Raw genomic sequence first — 26,575 nt, forward strand, 5'->3', positions numbered from 1 at the left:
TGGTACACTGCTGAAAAATGTAAAATATACATAAAGTTTGTATTCCTCTGAACAAATCATGAGAGACTCTTGAACCTCAGAGTGAGAAACTTTATTGATAAAGGCAAGAAAATACATACAGCAAATATACAGCAGTAGTAAAGTGAGATCTGTGTCTCTTTATTATTTTTTTTTGTATCTGAGAGAAATATAAACAATAAAGTGAAATATAAACAATAAAGTGACACTGTTAAAATCTGACACTGAAGGAGAGCACAAACTCAAATAATCATCAGTATTTATTATGAAAAAAACAAACACTTGAAGACCAAAAAAACACACTTGAAGAACCTTTAAAGTTCAGGGTTCTGCTTTAGATTTCAATACTTCCTGAAAAAGATGAACATAAAAAGCCATAAATTAATAAATCTCACAGATAATTATACATGCAGTATCAGTTTGTGAGAAATGACATCATCAATCATGTACCTGATGTGTGAATATGTGCTTGATCTCGTTCAGCTCTTCTGGATCTGATCTCATAAACCACAATAATGACAGTAGCCACGCCCACCAGAGCAGAGAGGACCAATCGGATCACAGCTTCAGTAGGACCACACCAGTGGACAGAGTCTGAGGAATAAACACATCAAACTGAGATCAGATCAGTCAATAAACACTAATATTAGCGCTGACATCAACTAATATTTCTGAATACACAGAAATCCCATACAAAAAAAAAAAAAAAATTGAAATATATTTTAACGTGTCAAAAATATATGTGGCATATATTCCAAATACATTGAAATATATTTGCATTGTTGTTCACTTATATTTATCATTTTGAAATATATTCTGAAATATAACAAAAATATATGATGTTAAGTGTGAAATATATTTATTGGGCCAATTTCAAATATTTGCACATATTTTAAATATATTTCTTTTGTTTATGGGATACGATCAAATCTAGTCAACAATCTTATATTCGATTCCAAGTGAGTTTTTATACGGTCTGTCATCTCAAACTGTAAACGATTCAACAATTCAACATGTAAATAGTAGATAAGAATATTTGAAGGAGAAGAAAAATCATATCTACTCACCATAGACAGAAACTCTGAATGCTTTTGATGAGAAGAATATTCCTGAAAACATATTTAGATCGTTAATCATCAGTAGTTTATAATCTCCATCATGTTCAGTTGTGGTGTTTGTGATGGTCAGAGATCCAGTTTGATTGTCCAGCTTCAGTCTGTCTCTGAATCTCCCATCAAGAACATCATCATATACAGTGATTCTGTCGGACCGTTTATTGATTTCAGCTATTAAAGTGTTTTCATCTCCAAACCTCCACTGAACCTGATAATAATCCTCTATTTCAGTAAGACCAGAGTTTAGAGAGACTGAATCTCCCTCCTTCACTGACACTGACTTCACTTCATCTGTCAAACACACAGAGAACAAACAGAAACAGGGTTTGCAAAGATTAATACTGTTAAATCACTTTATAATGGTTTACTAAATAGTTAAAATAAAAATTTGAAATAAACAATATAAAATAAACAAAACAAAATGTTGTATGAATTAATTTAAATTTTTGTCATTAAAAACAGGTGTAAACGTTTTTGAACTCACCAATGACAAAGAGAAAGAACCTCTTGATCTCACTGTTGATCTTTAGTCTATAATCTTCAGCATGTTCAGTTGTGGTGTCTGTGATGGTCAGAGATCCAGTTTGATTGTCCAGCTTCAGTCTGTCTCTGAATCTCCCATCAAGAACATCATCATATACAGTGATTCTGTCGGCCAGTTTATTGATTTCAGCTATTAAAGTGTTTTCATATCCAAACCACCACTGAATCACATCCTTCTCCTTCATTTCAGTAAGAGGAGAGTTTAGAGAGACTGAATCTCCCTCCTTCACTAACTCCAGGACTGAATCACCACAGACAGACAGACAGACAGACAGACACACACACACACACACACACACACACACACACACACACACACACACACACAGAACAAACAGAAACAGGGTTCATCACAGATTAAGACGATCACTTGATATATTATAAAAGTAAATATTTTAAAAGTTAAAATTGAAATGAATATCATCATTAAACACCAGAAACAAACTGAGTTTGAATTAATAATTGTATCTTTGTGCTGATTAAAATATAAAACATGTGAAACTGATATTGAACTCACCAAAGACAGCGAGAAAAAATCTCTTGATCTCATGGTTGATCTGTAGTTTATAATCTCCAGCATGTTCAGTTGTGGTGTTTGTGATGGTCAGAGATCCAGTTTGATTGTCCAGCTTCAGTCTGTCTCTGAATCTCCCATCAAGAACATCATCATATACAGTGATTCTGTCGGCCCGTTTATTGATTTCAGCTATTAAAGTGTTTTCATCTTCAAACCTCCACAGAATCACATCATCATTCTTCATTTCAGTAAGAGGAGAGTTTAGAGAGACTGAATCTCCCTCCTTCACTGACACTGAATCATAAATCACTCCTGAAGAACAGAGTTTTTCACAGATTAAAGCTTTAAAATCACTTGATGTTGGTTTGATGAAGCTTCACTAAAATACTTTTAATCATTTAAATGTGAAATTAATAATATTTTCCTGCAGTTTAAAGACAAAAGATGAAGAATGAAAAGAGAAATAGATTTATATATGGAACAATAACTAAAAAAGACACTTTTACTGTAATGTTTAATGTCACACTAAAACTAATGCTGTTGAGTATCTGAGCTTCATATTTACATTATTTTATTTAATCAATCAATCCATAATAACTGAGTTTTGAATTCAAACTTGATCTGATAGAAGAGAAAAAGAAAAGAAAGTGTTAGTATTAACTTAATGGAGGAAAAGAGTAACAAGCACCACTTAAATGTCCAGCCCGCAGAAGACACACTTACCCTGTAACTACATGAACAAGAGTATATTTCTCCAGAATTTAAGCAAAAGTTGCGATAGTTTTAGTTCTCAGTGCACTTTTGTTAAAAGAAAGTCCTGTATAAATGCACAGATATGGACCCTATTATTTTTTAAAGCCTATATGTATTGGTATACTGTTATTACAGAACGGTTTACAGTGTCTGTTCTCGCTATATTTCTCTCAAATGTGAGATTGTTGTATCATAATAGTAGAATAAGTAACGCTTAGCTCTAAAATACTGACAGTATAAATAATTAGTTAATTCTTCTGGTTATTACCCCTTTATTCCTAAAACTTTACATGTTGTAGGTACACTATAATTACAGAAAGTTACACTGTAAATTAGTTTTAAATACGCAGTTCTTTGCGGGCTGTAATCTAAAGCGTTACCAAGCAAACTCCAGCAGCTCGAGCTCTTACTAGAACCAGGAAGTGTGATCATATTAGCCCGGCTCTGTCAACACTGCGTTTGCTCTCTATCAAACATTACATACATTTAAAAATCCTGATGATTACTATAAACTACTATTACTAAGATCAGAGTTTAGAGTGACTGAAATAAACAATATCATAAAGCAACAAAAAGAACATTTTTTATTTAATTTAATTTTGTCATTAAAAACAGGTGAATCCAATAGCCTATTTAGCCTATTTCATGCGTGATTTTGACTGGGTGAGTTTTTTCAAGGCGACATTTATTTTAAAACGTTTCCCCATTATTGTTTCCATGGCGAACCGTCATGATCTTGATTTAAAATGTGAGATGGCGCCGCCATGTTTGTTTGCGCCGCAGTTCAAATTGTCTGAAGAGTTTGAATCTGACAGTTATGTGACATCATCACTGAACATTCCAAATCCCAAATGTGGGACCGCATCACTCAAAAGGTTTACTCACTGTAGACATTGAGACTGAACCTCTTGATCTCACTGTTGATCAGTAGATAATAAACTCCTTCATGTTCAGCTCTGGTGTTTGTGATGGTCAGAGATCCAGTTTGATTGTCCAGCTTCAGTCTGTCTCTGAATCTCCCATCAAGAACATCATCATATACAGTGATTCTGTCGGCCCGTTTATTGATTTCAGCTATTAAAGTGTTTTTATCTCCAAACCTCCACTGGATCACATCATCATCCTTCATTTCAGTAAGAGTAGAGTTTAGAGAGACTAAATCTCCCTCAGTCACTGGCACTGACACTGACTTCAGGACTGACTCACCAAACACTCCTGAAGAACAGAGTTTTTCACAGATTAAAGCTTTAAAATCACTTGATGTTGGTTTGATGAAGCTTCACTAAAATACTTTTAATCGTGTAAATGTGAAGTGATTAATATTCTGCAGAAGTTCAAAGAAAAAAGATGAAGAATGAAAATGAGAAATAGCTAAACAGTTTTATATAAACAATAACTGCATTAAAAACAGTGACTTTAATCTCAAGAGTGTTTTCTCTCAGCAAAATCACACATTATTTGTTTCTATATGGAATAACAGTGAATGTTAATCCTTTCTGACTAATTTAACCAGTAATTTATCACATCAGAACAGAAACAACTGAAACAGAAAAACACATTTAAAACTCACCATCCAGACGCCACAAACACAAACAGAGCAAAACTAATTTGAGAAACATTTTCTTCATCGGTTCATTGAAAAGCCCACGATAGTAACTCTTAATGTCTGAAACACTCAGATTGATCTGAAAGACTGAACTGAGATATTTATCTGGTTGTGTGTGAATCCTCCCCCAACCTCAGTCAGTTTCCGCTCACACATCCGTCTCCTTTAACATCACGAAAATCAACAAGCTTTTGCTGATCTTACATTTTCAAATGAATTCTGGCCCTGAATGAAAACTAATAGCAGAAGAGTGAAATATTGGATTAGATATCTGTATCTACTGGTGTGTTATTTAGTGCTGTGAGCTGTCAATCATATTTGACCTCTGACCTGTGACTCTTATTTGACTGTTGATGGATTCACTTTATTTCAGTGTAAAGATGTTTTGTGTGGAGTGGAAGATTGTGAGCTTCTTATTAGCAGGAGAGAAAATGAAGAAACGCTTCAGCCACAAACTGCTGACACACACAGAGACGACAAACATCCAGCAGAAGCTGTTTATCCACCGACAGATCAAACCACACACACAGATGCTTGTACAGATAAAATAAAAGAGCAGGGTTGCAGGGTTCATTTGACGCAAAAGCTAGTAAATTACGTCATTAAGTAATTTTTGCTTGTGTTGCTACAACAAGAGTCAGAGTTAAAGGAACACATAGTAACCTGTAAATGTAATTGTTCACTTAGAGAAATTAGCATTTGGTTACATGTGAGATTTAGTCTTGGTAAAAACTGAGTCTTTTGGTCTTTTCTTCTGAAGAAACTGAGAAGGCCTGGATCAGTGTTTTCTGAAATAATGATGAGCTTATAGAACATATTATAATAGTTCAACAGTGAAACATTTCCGTTGTGTTCTGTCCTATTTGCAGCGCGTTTCTGTATTTGGTTGTGTTGTGAGTATTTGGAGCACACATGTGTTGTGAAACTGATGAAGATGTTTTCTTAATTTGCAGGTGTTTTTCTATTTGCATGTGTTTTCTTCAGTTGCAGCGCGTTGAGCTCTCTCGGCCACCGTACTATATTCTGTTTATTTAACCCTTTCATGCATGAATTATGGAAAACATTATATATATTTTTTTTTTTAAGATTTCTTTTTGTGACGCAGACTCAGACTGATTAGGATCCATGTGCAGTTTTATTAAACAAAGGTGCAAGCTCAGTGTACAAACAGGCGTGGGTCAAAATACCAGGGCGAACAACAATATCAGAGACAGAACAACAAACGTGGTCAAAACTGGCAAAAGGTCAAGGCAGGCAGCTAACAACAGAAGTGAGAGTCCAGGTGAAACAGAGATCAAGGGCAGGCAGAGAAGAGTCGTAAACGGTAATCCAAGGCCGGGTCCAAACACAGGCAGAAGATACAATCAGAAGATAATGCTCAGAAACGCAGCCGGGGCAAACAAGACTTCACAATTTGTGCATGAACAGGCAGGGTTTAAATAGTCTGGTGATGAAGATCAGATGTGCAGTAATCAGTCCCAGTATGTGGCTTCTTGGGAAATGTAGTTCAAAACCAACACTAATATTCAGGAGAGTGAGACCTCCGGTGGCCGACAGAGGATTCTTCACTGGCATTCGTGACACTTTTATTACTTTAATATGATGCTAACATTTAAATCCATTTTCATTTTTACAAAATTCATTTTTATTTAAAAATATGACCACTGAGTTTTATTTAAAAATTATTTAACTGTCCACGTGGACTCCATGCAACAAAGGCGTAAAATGGGACATAAAGCCACAGATGACAATATGGAACATTGTGTTTTATCATGACATGTTATGCTTTGTGTATCAGCTCAGTTACTAAAAACAATAATATTACAATATAATAACAATAAAACACATATTATAGGAACTATAATGGTATACGCGGACACCAAGTAGCAATATGGGCAAATCAGAGCTGGGTTCTGCCGTCACTATCACTTCCACTGTATTTTCTATTATTCTCTACTGAGTGCTTGACCTATGCTGTCCCTGTTTGGAAGGCAAAATGCAAATTTGTCTCTGTATGTATGTGTAAAGTTGCCATTTAATGACGTAATATGTAATTTTTAAAGGTTATTTATGTTGATATATTTGTAAAATGCCTGTTTTATTACATTATAAGATAATTCATAATAACTTTGCAAAAATGTAACAGATATACTAGCAGGTGAATCAGACTTGATGCAATCTGACTCCACTGTTGCATGATGTCCACATACGTGGACAGTGGCGGGCGGTGCATTTCACACCTAGGCCTTCAGTGGTGTCATACCTGAATCAATCCACCGCTTATTACGCTTTTAATAGCGCACAGACTCTTTATACTTGTGAAATTGCTGTTTTATTTTGCACTGATAAAAAAGTTCAGAAACGGAGCCTCCCTTGTATGTCGTTCTTCAGACGTTACAAAAGTATGAATGTTTGAAAAAAAAAGTTTCGATCATAAATTTACTAGAAAAATTCTAATCATATTCAGCACAGAAAAACCGGTGTCAAAAATAAGCATTATACTCATCAAAACTAGGCTACTGATTATTTTTACACAAAACCCATCCTTATTTCTTTCCTCAAGATGACTTCAATTACTCTGTTGCACAGGTTATCTGTGCGTTTCAGTTCCAACAGTGAGTTTTTGACTTTTGCCTTCAAAATCAGACATGGCATACATTACAGTCAGTTAATTCAGTTTTTACCCGGACAGATCGAATAGTGTTCTGTGATTCTGCGTTAAGCTGGATTTTTTTCCCGGTAGGTTTAAAACTGCTGGGGGTCGAAGAGGGAGAGAAACATTAATTTGTGGGTTGAAAAACTATTAAATTAACAGTGATATATTTTAGTTTATGCAGTTCGCTATATATGCTGTTTGCTAGCTCTGAATACTAGTAATAGTACATGCTCTGACCATCCAATCAACGGATGTGAAAATGCTGACGTTACATGTACGCCTGCTACACTCTCAAAAAGGATTTTTTGTGTTATGGCTATTTGACATTTTGTGTAATTTTAAGTTGATCATGTGTAATAAGAAAAAGAAAGAGAGAAAGAGAGAAACAACACAGTGTGTCCAACACAATATGTGTTAAAGTCCAACTGAAATCAAAATTGACCCTATTTTGTTAGCGCATATTATAGTCTTGTGGTGAAAAATTCATCCATGCAAGTTAATACATAGAAAAAAATTGTTTGCCGTTGTAATCTTTAATCAAAGTCTGAAAAGTTAATTCCGGTCTGGAATGGCGTTCCTTCTCTGATGACGTAGGTTTGACGGCTTGGGTTGAAAACGCTTGACCACTCCCCTCAAACCGTTAGTCTGCTATGAGCAGAGATGGAGAGGAGGGCGCTAGAGTAAAACCCTGCCCTCTGTTCAATATTCCTTTTCACTGGGAAATACGTCAACACTGGGGAAAAGTCGTTTGCAACTTCCAGTTCACGCGGACTTTAACTATCATCCAATCACATTTTGTTACAACGTTACTCCGCGCCTCAAGAAGCAAGTTCGCCCAGGCTCTTTTTCCATCGATGGATGACTTGGATGCACACGTCAGGTATTTCGATTAATTTTTTTATTAGAAATTGTCAATATAAATTGTCAAATGTATTTTATTATTGTTATTTTTTTTAGACGGTCAATTGTGCATTTAGTTAGTGACTTCTACTGTGTACGGGTATTCTGTGTACGGGCAGTGTTGAACAAGGCAGCAACCGCATCTGATAGTTAACGTTACTTACTTACTTGCGTCTACTGCCAAACAAGGGCTCTCCAGTCGTCCCGGTCCTGGGCCAACTTCTCTAACTGTCCCCATGTGTGGCCAGACCTCTTCACATCTGCCTCCAGGTCGCGGTGCCAGCTGTTCCTTGGCCTGCCTCTCTTCCTTTCCCCCTGTGGCTTCCAAAAGAGGTCTTGCTGTGCTTGTTTACGTTAGTGCTTTCTCAAATGATTTTTATTTCTCCTCATAGACTTTGGTAGGTTTGTCCCTCACTTTCTAGAGAGAACTCATTTTTAACGAGTATTGTTTTTCTTTGTTTGATTTGTTGCAAATGGCATGATGTCTGATAAAACACTGCAGCTCGTTAACGAGTTTGACAAAGTGGTAACGTCACCAGTTTTACCTCAAAAACAAAGCACCAAACTTCATCAGTCTCTGCTTTTCATCGAGTTTGGAAGACACGCTGTGAGCTATAGTCAGCTTACATTGGATTTACCTCAGAAGAAGAAGAACGCGATTTGAAGACAAGAAAGATGTAAGGTAAGAAATGTATTCTGAATTAATATTAATATTAATGTCATTGTTGCATAAACTTCACATTGTAGTTGAACTGTTGCTAGATACACTCACCTAAAGGATTATTAGGAACACCTGTTCAATTTCTCATTAATGCAATTATCTAATCAACCAATCACATGGCAGTTGCTTCAATGCATTTAGGGGTGTGGTCCTGGTCAAGACAATCTCCTGAACTCCAAACTGAATGTCAGAATGGGAAAGAAAGGTGATTTAAGCAATTTTGAGCGTGGCATGGTTGTTGGTGCCAGACGGGCCGGTCTGAGTATTTCACAATCTGCTCAGTTACTGGGATTTTCACACACAACCATTTCTAGGGTTTACAAAGAATGGTGTGAAAAGGGAAAAACATCCAGTATGCGGCAGTCCTGTGGGCGAAAATGCCTTGTTGATGCTAGAGGTCAGAGGAGAATGGGCCGACTGATTCAAGCTGATAGAAGAGCAACTTTGACTGAAATAACCACTCGTTACAACCGAGGTATGCAGCAAAGCATTTGTGAAGCCACAACACGCACAACCTTGAGGCGGATGGGCTACAACAGCAGAAGACCCCACCGGGTACCACTCATCTCCACTACAAATAGGAAAAAGAGGCTACAATTTGCACGAGCTCACCAAAATTGGACAGTTGAAGACTGGAAAAATGTTGCCTGGTCTGATGAGTCTCGATTTCTGTTGAGACATTCAGATGGTAGAGTCAGAATTTGGCGTAAACAGAATGAGAACATGGATCCATCATGCCTTGTTACCACTGTGCAGGCTGGTGGTGGTGGTGTAATGGTGTGGGGGATGTTTTCTTGGCACACTTTAGGCCCCTTAGTGCCAATTGGGCATCGTTTAAATGCCACGGCCTACCTGAGCATTGTTTCTGACCATGTCCATCCCTTTATGACCACCATGTACCCATCCTCAGATGGCTACTTCCAGCAGGATAATGCACCATGTCACAAAGCTCGAATCATTTCAAACTGGTTTCTTGAACATGACAATGAGTTCACTGTACTAAAATGGCCCCCACAGTCACCAGATCTCAACCCAATAGAGCATCTTTGGGATGTGGTGGAACGGGAGCTTCGTGCCCTGGATGTGCATCCCACAAATCTCCATCAACTGCAAGATGCTATCCTATCAATATGGGCCAACATTTCTAAAGAATGCTTTCAGCACCTTGTTGAATCAATGCCACATAGAATTAAGGCAGTTCTGAAGGCGAAAGGGGGTCAAACACAGTATTAGTATGGTGTTCCTAATAATCCTTTAGGTGAGTGTATATGCTGAATATTATAATGTTTAGACCCGTGTTCACTGTTAAATACTGTGTTTGTGGATATCTGCTCAAACGTAGATATGTATATGGTAACAATAAAGTTTCATAGTTTGGAGCGGCTCGATCGCTTCAGTAAATAACGCGCTGTGCGTTTGAAAAGCAAAATGGACTTCAATGGCAACCAACCGTTCAATCGATCAAAGAAGGTTCAAATGTCCGTCTCAATGCAGCTTCAAAGTCTCGACATGATCCCAGTCGAGAAATAAGGGTTTTAGATAGCGAAACGATCAGTCATTAAAAAAAACTAAAAAACAAAACAATTATATACTTTTTAACCATAAATGCCCATCTTGTATCATCTCTGAGATGAGCCACATTGGAAAGGTCACGAAAAAAATATATAATAATAATAATGAATTAAAACAAAGATGTCAAATGATTTTGAAGTTGGAGGAGAAAATGAGATGGAGTTTTTCGCCCTTCCCTACCTTTTTGAACTGGAGGACACAGACACAGAACTAAATAATAATAATAATAATAATAATACGTTTTATTTATATAGCGCCTTTCCAGGGCTCAAGGACGCTTAAACTTAGACAGATGGTGCGACGCGTAACCTTTCCAACGTGATGACGCAATGCGTGGCGCATCTCAGAGATGGTACATGATGGGCATTTGAGGTTAAAAAGTATATAATTAGATAAGACCCTTATTTCTCGGCTGGGATCGTGTCAAGCCTTTGAAGCTGCATTGAGACGGACATTTGAACCTTCAAACCGTAGAAGTCCATTATATGGAGAAAAATCCTGGAATGTTTTCCTCAAAAACCTTAATTTCTTTTCGAGTGAAGAAAGAAAGACATGGACATCTTGGATAACATTGGGGTGAGTAAATTATCAGGAGTTTTTTATTTGAAAGTGAACTAATCCTTTAACATGTGTTGGTCCATACTGGTATAATTCTGTAGCAAAATGGAAGACAACTGAAGCCATTCATTTAAATACATTTAAAACTCAACAAACAGAACTAAACTTATTTTAGAAACATTTTATTCATCGGTTTTCTGAAAAAGCCCATGATAGCAACCCTTAAAATGTCTGAAAACACTTGCTATCAAACACGACTGAACTGAGATATTTATCTGGTTGTGAGTGAATCCTCCCCCAACCTTAGTTAGTTTCCGCTCACACATCCGTCTCCTTTAACGTCACGGAAATCAACAAGCTTTTGCTGATCATACAGTTTCAAATGAATTCTGGCCCTGAATGAAAACTAATAGCAGAAGAGTGTAATATTGGATTAGATATCTGTATCTACTGGTGTGTTATTTAGTGCTGTGAGCTGTCAATCATATTTGACCTCTGACCTGTGACTCTTATTTGACCGTTGATGGATTCACTTTATTTCAGTGTAAAGATGTTTTGTGTGGAGTGGAAGATTGTGAGCTTCTTATTAGCAGGAGAGAAAATGAAGAAACGCTTCAGCCACAAACTGCTGACACACACAGAGACGACAAACATCCAGCAGAAGTTTATCTACCGACAGATCAAACCAGACACACAGATGTTTGAACAGATAAAATAAAAGAGAAAAACGTTCATATGACTCAAAAGCCACTAAATCACATGTATAATGTTTGCCTGTGTTGTTGCAACAAAATTAATGAGTGAACATTAATGCAAACATACAGTAACCTGTAAATGTAATCGTTCATTTAGAGAAATATCATTTTGTTACCAGAAAGTTTGGGACTTTGGACAATTTTATGAGAAAAGCTTGAGTTCATAATCAGATATTTTAATTGCAGACTTTGGTATTTTGGTGATTCTGAGCAAAATAACTCTTTTAAAACTCTAGTTGAATCACATGTGCTTAGCTAAGTGCTAAAGCATGCTATTATCAGCATAAAACAGAAAGTTGTTCTAACTCAAGCATGCAATGTGCAATCTCCCCCACACTTCACACATTTAATAAATGCCCTGGCCTGTAATTGCACAGGAAGATGTTATCACCTGCTGGGCATTGCTGCCTGTCGCACCTCCTCCAGTGCCCATGGGTCAGCTGCAGGGTCATCAGCCAGAAACCACCATTCACCAACGTTTCGCTCCTTTAATTCTGGAACGTCTCCTGGTGGCGGAGCAGTGACAGGGACGTCTCCCTGTCACCCCCTGCAGCTGATAGCTGTTCTCCCTGCAGCTGTTGTCTGGGGTTAGATGTTCTTCCCCCAACACCTATCTTTCCTCCTCAGCCAGAGCCAAAAGCTACCTTTCTCTGCCTCCTCTGCCAGATCCTTTGTTGCCCTCCTTAGCCTCCCTCCGGTCACTCCTGCTTCCCTCAAGAGGCGTATGGTTGACAACCCAAGGAAACCTCGGCATCCGACCTCCACTGGGTAGATGGTAGTCTTCCAGCCAGCCTCCCGGCACTCAGCAGCGAGCTCTGAGTACTTGGCCTTCTTCCGTTCGAAGGCGGCCTCGATCCCCTCCTCCAGTGGGACAGTGAGCTCAATGAGATGTATCGATCTTGCCTTGGTTGACCACACCACTATGTCTGGCCGGAGAGATGTGGTGGTTATCTCCGTGGGGAACCGGAGCTGCCTGTCCAGGTCAACCCTCATGTTCCACTCCTGGTTGGGGGAGAAGGGCCTTGCTGTTTCTCTTGATCTGGTGCTTCTCCTTACCCCTCCTTCCGACACAAAGATGGTGGGGTCCTCTGCTGCTGGTGGTTGTTTGCTACCCTGTCGACACTCTTCCAGTACTTCGGCTAGCTTTCTCAGGACCTGATCATGGCGCCATCTGTAGCGTCCCTGTGAGAGAGCGATCTTACAGCCTGACAAGATGTGCTGGAGACTTGCGTTGGGGGCATTGCAGAGTACACAGGATTCTTCATTCCCAAACCACTGGTGGAGGTTCCGAGGGCAGGGAAGCGTGTCGTAGGTTGAACGAATGAGGAAGCTAAGTCTTGTCTGTGGGATCTTCCACACATCTGACCAACTGATGTTCCGGTTCATGATTCCCTCCCAGGTTGTCCAGCTTCCTTGTCGACCCTGCGACACGGCCTTGATTTTGTAGCGGTCTTCCTCCATCCTCGTCACCTCTGCTACCACCATCTCCTTCCTTTGCTTGCGATTGGCCTTGGACCAAAAGCGTGGCGTCTCTCCCCATCCTAGCCCTGCTCTTCCTGCCTGAACTCTGCCCATGATCTCCCGGTGTTGTAGCCGACCGACAGCTTGATCGACCTCGGTTTGGGCATTCCACTTGCGGCCAGTAGGAACCTTGGCATTTGCATTCCTTACTGACTCATCTGTGGACTCCCTCAGCTCGAGAACCAACCTGGTCTTTTCTTGCATGTAGCCCAACTGTATGGACTGCAGTGGCAGCTGCAGCGTGTTTTTTCCAAAGAGTCCGGTTTCAGATAGGCACCGTGGCAACCCCAACCACTTTCGGATGAATGAGTTCGCTTTTCCATCCATCTTACTTACGGTTGATGAGGGAATCTCACTCATTTTCAGGGGCCACATTACCCTCCTGTAGAGTGTAAACTGGTAGCACCAGACCTTATACTTCCCAGGGAGTTGGCTTTGGTCGATCCTTGCCAGTCCGTCAGAGAGCTGCTTCATGACGGTTTTCCCCATCTGCTTGTCAGATAGGTCTGCGGTGTACTGCCTCCCCAGGCTTTTTATGGGTTGCTCTGATAGGAGTGGGATTTTTTTCCCCTCCAACGACGAAGATGGTATTGTCATTTCTGACTCCTCTCCTGAGGGACAAGCTCCGGGACTTGGAGGGCTTGATCTTCATTCTTGCCCATGACATCAATTCGTCCATCCTCTTCAGCAGTCTTGATGTGCATGCTGCTGTCTGAAGGAGGCTGGTGACATCATCCATGTAACTCCTCAGTGGAGGAAGCCTCTTACCAGTTGGGAGTTTGATCCCCCCAACCATTTGCCTTGCCCCGATGAGGATTATCTCAAAGGCTGCTACAAACAGTATTGGAGAAATAGTGCACCCCATCGCGATTCCTACTTCGAGCCGCTGCCATCCGGTGGTGAAGTCCTGGAGGGAAAAACACATCTGCAAGTTGCTAAAGTACTGAGTTACCAGGTTCTTGACGCAGGTGGGCATGTGGAAAAATTCCATGGCATAGTTGACCAGCTGATGCGGAACTGATCCGTACGCATTGGCAAGGTCAAGCCAGATGACATGCAGGTCGGTCTTCTCCCGCTTAGCCTTCTGGATCTGGTCCCAGATCATCGTGGAGTGCTCTACACATCCTGGGAAACCTGGAACTCCTGCCTTCTGGCAGTTGGTGTCAACATAGCCGTTCTCGAGCAGATAGTTGGTCATCCTCCTGGCTAGCACTGAGAAGAAGATCTTTCCTTCTACATTCAGTAGTGCAATGTTTCGGAATTGGCTAATGTCTTTGGAGTTCGTTTCCTTGGGGATGAAGACTGCTACTGCTCTTTGCCACTCAGATGGAATGATTTGCTTTTTCCAGGCAGTTCTCATCAGATACCATAGCAGCTCTAGTACCTGGGGGCAGTTCTTATAGAGCTTGTAGGGGACCCCATTGGGCCCAGGTGCGGAAGAGGACCTTGCCTTCTCCACGACTTGCCTGACTTCGCTGAGCTTGAGGGGCATGATGTTGAACTCAACTGTTGGCTTTGCCGGCTGGGGTACGTATCCTGGAGTTCCTAAAGGGACGCTCCTTTGTGGATCACTGTACTGCTCTTTGACATGCTGTTCCAATTTCTCCCTGGTGGTTTCAAGCTTGCCGCTCTTCTTTTCCTCCAGTAGCTGTCTGGCATGCTTGAAAGGATCCTTGAAGAAATTGGCTCGCTCTTTCTGCTTCCGCTGGCTGCGCTTGCGGATGCGTTCAGCTCTGCGAAGCCTGGCTAGCCTTTTCCGGACCTCCTCCCACAGGACTTTCAGACCCTCTCTCTCTGCGTGGGTTGCCTTTCTCCAGTTCTTGCGGAGTTGCCGACGCCTTTGCACAAGTTGGAGGATTTCCCTTTCCCTCCTTCCCTTCTCTCTCCTGGCGGTCCTCTGTTTGGGGACAATTTCGCCAAACCTGTCTTTGCAGGTCTGGTATATTATGTCTCCAATCAGGTTAAGCTTAGTCTCGGCCCCTCCACGCAGTGATCCCTCTAGGGTCTTGATCAGGTCCAAGTCCAAATTGCGCCATGCCTCTGCTTCATTTGACTTCGGCCACTTCAGCTTGCTCCTTCTAGCTGGTTCTTTGGTCTCTGCATTTGGCTCTGTTCTGACTAACGTGTTGGGGACTGGGTCTTCATGCTCACGTGGAGGCTCAGCCTCCACCAGGGGACCTTCCTCTGTGACTCTCATGCCTTCAGCAACGTTAGGTCCTTCGGCTCTGTGGTTTTTTCCCTGGCTTTTGGTCCTTCTTGTCTCACCTACTAACGCAGTGCAAGGTTGCTGTTGGCCTTTCTGTCCACACTTTGCTTTCCCCTGGTGGATCCGTAAGCCTCTAAACGTGGTCACTTTCTCCCATCCGCATGCACACTTTCGCAGGATCTTCTCATCATTTACTGGAGTTCTGGTGTTCTCGTTGTCCATGTTCATTGCCGTCGTCACCGTGTAGTCTGTCCTGTTGGGCCCATCTTTTATCCCACCTCTCGGAGGGCCCGCGGGTTGTTTCTCATTATTTTTCTTTGTAGTTAGGTTTGGGTGTCTCTCTCGCAAAAGACTAGTGGGTTAGGTAACTAGCCACCCACTCCCGGTGCGGTCTTTCCCTGCTGCCATCCAGTCTTTCCTGGCTGTCCTCCAGTCTTCCCTGGACTCCAACTGCCCTATTCACAGTAGTCACTGGGTTCGCCAGAACTTCAGTAATTGCACAGGAAGATGTTATCACCTGCTGGGCATTGCTGCCTGTCGCACCTCCTCCAGTGCCCATGGGTCAGCTGCAGGGTCATCAGCCAGAAACCACCATTCACCAACGTTTCGCTCCTTTAATTCTGGAACGTCTCCTGGTGGCGGAGCAGTGACAGGGACGTCTCCCTGTCACCCCCTGCAGCTGATAGCTGTTCTCCCTGCAGCTGTTGTCTGGGGTTAGATGTTCTTCCCCCAACACCTATCTTTCCTCCTCAGCCAGAGCCAAAAGCTACCTTTCTCTGCCTTCTCTGCCAGATCCTTTGTTGCCCTCCTTAGCCTCCCTCCGGTCACTCCTGCTTCCCTCAAGAGGCGTATGGTTGACAACCCAAGGAAACCTCGGCATCCGACCTCCACTGGGTAGATGGTAGTCTTCCAGCCAGCCTCCCGGCACTCAGCAGCGAGCTCTGAGTACTTGGCCTTCTTCCGTTCGAAGGCGGCCTCGATCCCCTCCTCCAGTGGGACAGTGAGCTCAATGAGATGTATCGATCTTGCCTTGGTTGACCACACCACTATGTCTGGCCGGAGAGATGTGGTGGTTATCTCCGTGGGGAACCGGAGCTGCCTGTCCAGGTCAACCCTCATGTTCCACTCCTGGTTGGGGGAGAAGGGCCTTGCTGTTTCTCTTGATCTGGTGCTTCTCCTTACCCCTCCTTCCGACACAAAGATGGTGGGGTCCTCTGCTGCTGGTGGTTGTTTGCTACCCTGTCGACACTCTTCCAGTACTTCGGCTAGCTTTCTCAGGACCTGATCATGGCGCCATCTGTAGCGTCCCTGTGAGAGAGCGATCTTACAGCCTGACAAGATGTGCTGGAGACTTGCGTTGGGGGCATTGCAGAGTACACAGGATTCTTCATTCCCAAACCACTGGTGGAGGTTCCGAGGGCAGGGAAGCGTGTCGTAGGTTGAACGAATGAGGAAGCTAAGTCTTGTCTGTGGGATCTTCCACACATCTGACCAACTGATGTTCCGGTTCATGATTCCCTCCCAGGTTGTCCAGCTTCCTTGTCGACCCTGCGACACGGCCTTGATTTTGTAGCGGTCTTCCTCCATCCTCGTCACCTCTGCTACCACCATCTCCTTCCTTTGCTTGCGATTGGCCTTGGACCAAAAGCGTGGCGTCTCTCCCCATCCTAGCCCTGCTCTTCCTGCCTGAACTCTGCCCATGATCTCCCGGTGTTGTAGCCGACCGACAGCTTGATCGACCTCGGTTTGGGCATTCCACTTGCGGCCAGTAGGAACCTTGGCATTTGCATTCCTTACTGACTCATCTGTGGACTCCCTCAGCTCGAGAACCAACCTGGTCTTTTCTTGCATGTAGCCCAACTGTATGGACTGCAGTGGCAGCTGCAGCGTGTTTTTTCCAAAGAGTCCGGTTTCAGATAGGCACCGTGGCAACCCCAACCACTTTCGGATGAATGAGTTCGCTTTTCCATCCATCTTACTTACGGTTGATGAGGGAATCTCACTCATTTTGAAGACACATACATGTCTAAATGTACACCCATCGCTATGGGCGGGCCATAGGGGGCCGGGCCCGCCCCCAAAAATGCTTGTGCCCCCCCACTTGAGGCATATATGTCTTAAAAAATTACTTTTTAATTTTATGTTATCATAGTTGCTCATTTTTGTTGCATTAATGTTGCATTCTTTATCATTAAAACGTTAAAAATATAAAGAATGGTGTGATTTTGTTTGATTGGTGGGAATCTACACTGCAACAGCCTATCACAGCCTTGCTAAAAAGAAATTCAGGCTACGTACGTGACGTAACCTACGTCAGTGTAGCCGCTCAACAGTGACCGCACATTTTTGAAAGCTGGATGAGTTTTCGCCGGCTTACTCGCTTCAGTTCGTCATGGATATCCGTAATTGCCTCCACTCAAAGAACCGGTAGGTTCAAAGTCTTTGTTTGTGTGTATTTGCGTGAGTGTGTGTGTGTGTGTCTCATGGCAATGCATATATCCCCCTGTTGACTGCTTTAAAATGCAATGTTTGAGAGATGCTTCTGGTGTTACATCTAATATGTTTTATAGTCAAGATTTTTATGGATATTCATAACATTGCTTCTAAATGATGTGGTGTAGGCTATAGGCTACCTGGTCATATTGCTGTTGGTTATGTTTAACGTGATGATTACGTGCTGCGCGAATAGAGTATACAGTTATTATAAATATAGGTACTGTATGCTAATAATAATTGTGCCCTCCCATGCATTTCATACTGTATGCCCCCCTTGGTCTGGCAACGGCACTGCCTAAATGTCATAGCGCCACCAGCTGGCCAGTGCTAACTGAAGCGTCGCATTGAAATTCTCACCTAACAGCTACTTCTCCCACCTTCTTTGATTAGATTGGTCATCTCAAATATTTTTGACAATGACGATCGGTCAGATGACGGCTGAACTCAGCTCAGATGAGAAGGTCTGTTTAATATTGGTGCTGTGCAATATCTCTGCAGTACCAAAGAAGAGTCACTAGGGGAGCGCGGGGCACAACGTAACACGGGGCTAGTTGTAACACACTTGTTTTAAATACTTCCACACATGCTAGCCTGACGAAACTTGGTGTATTTACTAGTTGCCATATCAACACTATTTATTTAGAGAAAAAATGCGCCAAAATTATTGTTTTTTTGGAAGATATCCAGAGACATTTATTAAACCATGGCAAAAGTAAATTTCTTAAGTTATTTTTTTGTGTTTATTTAAAATTAGACAAATCTGATATTATTTTAATCTCCAATATGTTATTTAACAGTTGAGATAGTTCTTTAATGCTTCGCTAACTAGCAGAAGACACTAGCCGGGTTTAAATCCCAGTTGTGCAGGCGGGGGCATGTTGTCACACTGCGTTACAATGTGCCCCTATTAGAAATATGCTATTATATTCTATACTTGTATTCATTCTATTGAGAAAACATGAGAAAAAGGTGAATAAAGATTGAGAGTCAATGTTCAGAAATTACTAATTAATTTGTTTTGAACTTTGTTGTATAGCTGTGTTTTCCTGTGTTCGTAGTCAAAACTCAAAAATGAGTTTATATTTAATTATTAAAAAATGCCATTATTTTATATGAAAAAGTTAATAATTATATTTTATTAAGAAAATATTTTAGTTTGTCTTGTATATTTTTTTACTAGATCAGATAACATTTTAAGCTGTCATTTGGTCATGTTACAATGTACCGCACCTATGGGGCATGTTGTCACATTTCACCTCCATTCTTTCAGGGTATATCAAAAAAAAAGTATATACTGTATTAATAAAACAAAACCACATAATTGTACTAGACGTGTGAAATAATGTGGGAAAAAATAAATACTCTGTACGATAAGTAGTTTGTCCCGTATTTTCAGGCATACGCTCTAAATTTAGAATTAACCATTTATTTGAGACAAATCTTTGTATGAGAACCTTTTATACATCTTTTGTACACATATTTAACTGCAGATGCTGAAATGAAATGCACTGACTGTGTGGTACAGTACAAATATTTTGAGTGTCCCTTTTTCTGTCCCTTATTTTCCTATAAAGAACCACGATTGTCCCTTATTTTCCTTTCCATAAGTAGGCAACCCTAGTTAGCTGGGTGTAATTTTTTTTTAAATTTATAATTTATAATTTATTTAGTCTCACAGTGTAAAGGAGGCCAACTAGTAAGAGTTAGTAGAGGTCAGCTGTGGTCTTTAGTGTCCTTGTTAGTGTGCCCTCCTCTCATGCTGGAGATGCTGGTTCGAAACTTGCTCGAGCAGGCTGAGTAGGACCGGTCACATGTGGTGCCGTGACCCGGATGGGAATGAGGTTTGGGGGGCGAGTGTAATGGAGGCAAGCTAGTAAGAGCTGTGAGAGCAAACACCCTGGTCTTGAGGCGACTTGGTGACTGATGATAGAGACTGCAGTCTTTATCGCCCTTGTTAGTGTTCCCACACACATCCCACGAGTGCTGTAGTTAGGACGATAAGGGCCCAGCAGAACCACTAATGTTTTTTTACATACTGAACATTTCAGAAGTTCCGTAATAAAATGTAGAATGTTTGATTCGTTGAATTGGTACATATCTTCAGTACAATACAGGTTTGTGTACATTTTATTTTATATATAACATCATTACTTTGCTGTAAATCATTTCATTTTATGCAAAGCATACAGGGACCTATCTAAACACTTTGGATGATAAAATATGTCAGAGCACAGTTTGTTTATGGCCAGATTATGGAGTGAGTCACAGAATCTTTAGGTTATGAGTGAAATGCATGACGGCAGTCTGAAGTTAACAGCTCCCCGTCGAACGTGAGTCCAGCTCAGACACGAGAACCAGCAGCGTTAAGATGGAAACGGGATAACAGAGACTGGTCGATTACACTCAGTACCTTCACACATAATGTACACAAGATTGTGTTAGAAAATATACAAAAATAATTTAATAAATGCTAAAAAAAATAAAACTATTGCTGTAGTGAATGAGACACAATGTTTAAAATAATGTAAAGTTTTATCGCCTATGTGGAGTAGTGCAGAAATTGTTAAAATACATAAAGTTAGTATTCCTCCAGGGGGCGCTCAACATAATGTAATAAAACATGGAGAGACTCTTGAACCTCAGAGTGAGAAAACTTTATTGATAAAGGCAAGCAAATACATATGACAAATGGACAGCAGTATTATTGTCTTATCTGAGATAAATATGTCATGTTCAGCCATAGAGGAGCTTCAGTATTAGAGATCTGATCTGTACAATAATAACACTACAAGACATGTGAGAACCTTTCAGTGTGATTAGAAGTCATTTTAAAGTCGACAATCAAATAAAGATAGGATTGTAAAAAAAAAATTAAAAAAAAGTAACAAAGGAAAGCAATGCGAATTATATTAACTTTTTATTAACACTTTGAGTATTAATGAGAAAATATGTTGCCGTTTCTTCTCAAATTATCTTCTAGGGTGAAAATGAGCCACCTAAAAAAAAAAAAAAAAAAAAAAAAAAAAAAAATTAAATGCCAACAAATTAATATAAAACGTCATTACAAATAAATGAAGGTTAATAAATGATAAGAAAAAAATTGTAATATGAGAAATGCCATCATCAATCATGTACCTGATGTGTGAATATGTGCTTGATCTCGTTCAGCTCTTCTGGATCTGATCTCATAAACCACAATAATGACAGTAGCCACGCCCACCAGAGCAGAGAGGACCAATCGGATCACAGCTTCAGTAGGACCACACCAGTGGACAGAGTCTGAGGAATAAACACATCAAACTGAGATCAGATCAGTCAATAAACACTAATATCAGCGCTGTCGTACCTGCACATGTGTGACAGAGTGTGTTGATGTCCAGATGTGTGGTCTGGTTGCTGATGGGATTGTTCAGCACACAGCTGTAGGTGTTTTTATCCTGATATTCCACCTCCAGAGGTAGAGAGAGACTGATGCTGAGATCAGACGCACTGATGCTGGACAATACACTGATTCCTTTGTACCAGGAGAGAGTCACATGACTCACATTCACCACTGATGAACACACCAATGAACATGATGATGATGAAGAACATTGTGAAGAGTTACTGATGATGACAGGAACAGGCAGACGAGCTGGAAAACATCAGAGAATAAAGATGAATGAGGATGAAGAAGATATTCAAGCAGACGAGGAAGAAACATGTGAGGAACCAAGATTATTAAAAGAAGAGCATTTAAAACAATCTGAAATAGAAAGTTAAATATTAACCAGAAAAAAAGCTATTTAGACATTTTAAGTAATTCGATACTTCTTCAGATTTACTTTAATGTTGCAATAAATAAAAGAAATGAAAACAATAATAAACTCACCGTAGACAGTGAGACTGAAACCCTTGATCACACTGTTGATCTGTAGTTTATAAACTCCAGTATGTTCAGTTGTGGTGTTTGTGATGGTCAGAGATCCAGTTTGATTGTCCAGCTTCAGTCTGTCTCTGAATCTCCCATCAAGAACATCATCATATACAGTGATTCTGTTGGTCGGTTTATAGATTTCAGCTATTAAGGTGTTTTTAAAGCTCCAATGAATCTGAAAATAATCCTTAATTTCAGTAAGATCGCAGTTTAGAGTGACTGAATCTCCCTCGTTCACTGATATTTCAACTGTATCATCAAACACACACACATGAAGAATAAATGGAAAAAGGGTTTTTCACAGATTAAGACTTTTGAATGACTCTGTGATGGTATATAGTTTTTAATTTAATTTCTAAATGAATATAAAACAACAGAAAGAAGCAAAATGGTGTGTGGATTAATATTGTATTTTGTAATTAAAAATAAAACATGGTGAAACAAATATTTAACTCACTATAGACTGTGAGATAGAAATGCATTCTCATATGGTAGATCTGTAGTTTATATTCTCCACCATGTTCAGTTGTGGTGTTTGTGATGGTCAGAGATCCAGTTTGATTGTCCAGCTTCAGTCTGTCTCTGAATCTCCCATCAAGAACATCATCATATACAGTGATTCTGTCGGCCCGTTTATTGATTTCAGCTATTAAAGTGTTTTCATCTCCAATTATCCTCCACTGAATCAGATCATTATCCAGAATTTGGAGAAAAGGCATTTCGAGAGTGACAGGTTCTCCCTCCTTCACTGACAGCAACATTTGTGCACCTCTAGAAGAAGCCGCATCTGAAGAACAAACAGAGTGTCACGAAACAGTAACGTAAGACGAGGATACAGATGCAGAGGAAATTTATTAGTAACATGCAGACAAGGTACAAAAACTAAAAAAAAACTCAGGACTCCAGGAATGGGGAAACTCGGACAACGAACCAGCACAAGACTACAAACACAAGGAGGCTAAATAGGGGAACAAACGTAGGAGGGTAACGAGACAGAGAGGTGGGACAAATTAACCAATAATCAGATAACAAGATGGGAGGGGCTAGACAATAGACACGAGCACATGGCCCAAAATAACAAAACACCCATGTGCAGCACAAGACAGGACAGGCATGTGACACAGAGTTCATCTCAGATTAACAGTTTTTTTTTTAGTTTTTTTTTTATAGTAAATAGTTTTTAAATATAAATTTGAAATGAGCAATATAAAACAACTGAACAAACAAAAAGTTAAATGGTTAATTACAGATTGTGGTCATTGAAATATAAAACAGGTGAAGCAAATATTTAACTCACTAATGACCGTGAGACTGAAACTCTTGATCTCATTGTTGATCTGTAGTTTATAAAGTCCAGCATGTTCAGGTCTGGTGTTTGTGATGGTCAGAGATCCAGTTTGATTGTCCAGCTTCAGTCTGTCTCCGAATCTCCCACCTTTATATACAGTGATTCTGTCGGCCGTTACATTGATTTCAGCTATTAAAGTGTTTTCATCTCCAAACCTCCACTGAATCACATCATCATCCTTCATTTCAGTAAGATCAGAGTTTAGAGAGACAAAATTTCCCTCTCGCACAGACACTGACTTCACTTCATCATCACCAAACACTCCTGAAGAACAGTTTTTCACAGATTAAAGCTTTAAAAAAATCACTTGATGTTGGTTTGATGAAGCTTCACTAAAATACTTTTAATCATGTAAATGTGAAGTGAATAATAATCTGCAGAAGTTCAAAGAAAAAATCCAGAAAAACACATTTAAAACTCACCAACCAGACGCCACAAACACAAACAGAGCAAAACTAACATTTTCTTCATCGGTTCACTGAAAAGCCCACGATAGTAACTCTTAAGATGTCTGAAAACACTCAGATTGATCTGAAACACGACTGAACTGTGATATTTATCAGGTTGTTGCTTCAGTCACAGTTTCCGTTCACACGTCCATCTCCTTTAACATCATGAGAATCAACAAGCTTTTGCTGATCTTACATTTATAGGCCTGTATGAAAACTAAGAGTAAACTATTGGATTAGATATCTGTATCTTTTGGTGTGTTATTTTTTTTAATTTATTTATTTATTTATTTTTTTATTGGAATATGCAAGATGTACATAAATTGGGATCACAAACAGGGAAACAAATAAACAAACAAACAAGCAAAACAAAAACAATACAGTCAGGAACTAACAGATGCGTGCGTTTGTGTGTGTGTGCGTGCGTGCATGTGTGCATGTAAAGGCCATTGCACACCGAGTCCGAAATTCGCATCCGAATTTTTCGCACGTTAAAAAAAAAATTCGACCTCACGTTATGTCAATCATGCTTGCACACTGACCTACGAAACTTTCATCCGTAAAAAAAAATTCGGATTGGGTTCGATTTTCTGCGTTTTTCGCATCCACAGACAGTGTTTTCAGAGGCTTTTTGAAAGTTCAGAGCCACCGTACGCGAACGACAAAATCCAGAATGACGTCTGACAAGTCGATACACTTCGTCTCGCAGCACAAGTAGGCTACTGTATGAAAAACAAAATGCGGATTACAGAGACACTGAATAAAATATAACCTGTATACAGCTGTTCTGTCTGCCCAGCGCTTCTGCCGGCCGTGTGTGTGTGTGTGTGTGTGTGTGTGTCCGTCCATACTGCCAGTCTCTGTTCAAGATCGACTGGTTCACGGAAGTTGGTGGTCTTCTTTTTAATAAGTGGTTCCAGTATCGCTAGCAAAGCATCAAACTGTTCCACTGACATTCTGAGGTAAATTTTGAATCGCTCGGGATAATTTCGCAACTCCTTGATGAAACTCTCCTTCCTCTCGGCGCAATCTCAGGATTGGATGGACCCAATATTTCCTTTCTTTTTTTTCTTTTTAAGAAGAAAGAGTGCAACAAATACATCCTCACTGCTTGACGAATCTTTTTGTATTTTTTGCGTTTTTTTCCGCAAAGGTTTAATAAATACGCATCGGACTCAGTGTGCAAGGTTTCTGTGCGTGACGAATTTTAAGGCTGACGAACACGAAAAAACGCATACGAAAATTTCGGACTCAGTGTGCAATGGCCTTAAAGGTAACTGGGTGGATGTGTCACAGTACATACTTTGAAGGACAAGAGATAGAAAAAACAAAAAAAGTAAGATAGATATATACAAATACATACAAATACAACATACATACATAAACATGTATAAGTCAGTATATGAAAACAAATAACATATAAATAGAACAAATATAAAGAAATCAATCAGTGGTAGGGAGTGACTACTAAAAATACTATAACGTCTACTACTACAACTACTACTTCAACAACCACAACTACTACTACAGTCTCTACTTCTACAATAACTGCTACAACTACAACCACAATTATTACTACAATCTCTACTACTACATTAACTGCTACTACTACTTCATCAGCAACATGAATAATGACAATGGTATAAATACTTGATATTAATGATAATAAGATAACAGAAGGACAAATCAGAACAGTAATAATAGTAATGAAAACAAAAGTATAAGTATTATTATTGATAGCAGAGGTGGGCTGTCAGGGCCATCAGGGCCTTCTCTGCTGGCCCTGTCAAAATCTAAAATATATATATCTAAAATATATATTATTTTTATTTTTTATTTTTGTGAGGCTGAGATGAATTTTCCATATGGCCCTGTAAAAATCTAAACAATTTTTTTTTCATTTTTACGATTATATTTCCAGAAAGAATGTTGTTATTTTCATGTGGATTCTCCAAATGTCATCTAAAGGCATCACAGCTCCGTGGACCAGCACTAGTAGTAATAGCTAGCCTTCCGTTGAAACTGAAAATTTCCATTTGATGATAACTTTGACTGACGTGTATCATTAGCCAATCAAATTTGATGTTCAGTGACAGAACGCCCCCAGGGGGCCAGCGATGTGTAGGCGCTAGCCCCCGCTGATGTCATCATCCATTTGAAATTTTGGCGGGTTGTGTTTATTTTTTTTTACAGTCTATGGTTGTGAGCGATGTCAGTGAACCGAGTATGGCCGTTGCCTTACCTCTTGCTTTTATCGATTCTGTTTTCGATCTCCTTCGTGTGCCTTTTTCAAGGCGTTCGTTTGGAGAGAAGAAAGATATCATAACAAAAGGAAGATTCACACCTAAGCTAGATGGGCTGACGAAGGCCGGAAAAGGTTTTGTGCGGCACTTCACGAGGGAAACTACGACCGCTATGACTGGCTAACAGCTAGCACTGAGCGGAACAAGCTATTTTGCTGGCCGTGTTTGCTTTTTAATAACTGTGCGGGAACATGGAACAGCACGGGTTTTAACAGCCTTAATAGCTTCACCAAGGCAGCTATCAAACACCAGGCATCCGAGCGTCACCTCACAGCAGTGGTACATTTAAAGACCTTTGGTGAGTCCAGGGTGGATTTGCAGCTGGATGACCAGCGGAGACGAGAGACAAGCCTGCACAATGTGAGAGTCAAGAAAAACCGGGACATACTGAAGCGCCTCATTGATTGTGTCATATTTTTGGGACAGCAAGAATTGTCTTTCAGGGGACATGACGAGGGGAATGAGTCGATGAATCGAGGTAATTACTTGGAGTTACTGTCTCTGCTATCAGAATACGATGCTGACTTGAGACACCACCTTGCCACGGCCACTGTTTTTATGGGAACATCGGGGAAAATTCAGAACGATCTCATAAATGCTGTTGCTGAGGTGCTAAATGATT

General features: G+C 40.4%; 1 protein-coding gene across 1 annotated transcript; it reads right to left on the bottom strand.

Moving 5' to 3' along the window:
* Nucleotides 1-75: 75 nt before the first annotated feature.
* On the bottom strand, nucleotides 76-26,403 carry LOC311294812 (uncharacterized protein; the record flags this gene model as incomplete). Its single annotated transcript, XM_084415840.1, has 9 exons — nucleotides 76-369; nucleotides 469-612; nucleotides 1,086-1,424; nucleotides 1,618-1,917; nucleotides 2,194-2,505; nucleotides 3,832-4,161; nucleotides 21,284-21,571; nucleotides 23,289-23,465; nucleotides 26,247-26,403. The coding sequence occupies 9 exons, from the start codon at nucleotides 26,401-26,403 to the stop codon at nucleotides 353-355; spliced, it is 2,064 nt and encodes a 687-aa protein (XP_084271966.1). The 3' UTR covers nucleotides 76-352.
* Nucleotides 26,404-26,575: the final 172 nt, after the last annotated feature.

The sequence above is a fragment of the Rutilus rutilus genome, assembly GCF_951802725.1.
Source record: "Rutilus rutilus genome assembly, chromosome: 8".
In the NCBI taxonomy this organism is placed as follows: domain Eukaryota; kingdom Metazoa; phylum Chordata; class Actinopteri; order Cypriniformes; family Leuciscidae; genus Rutilus; species Rutilus rutilus.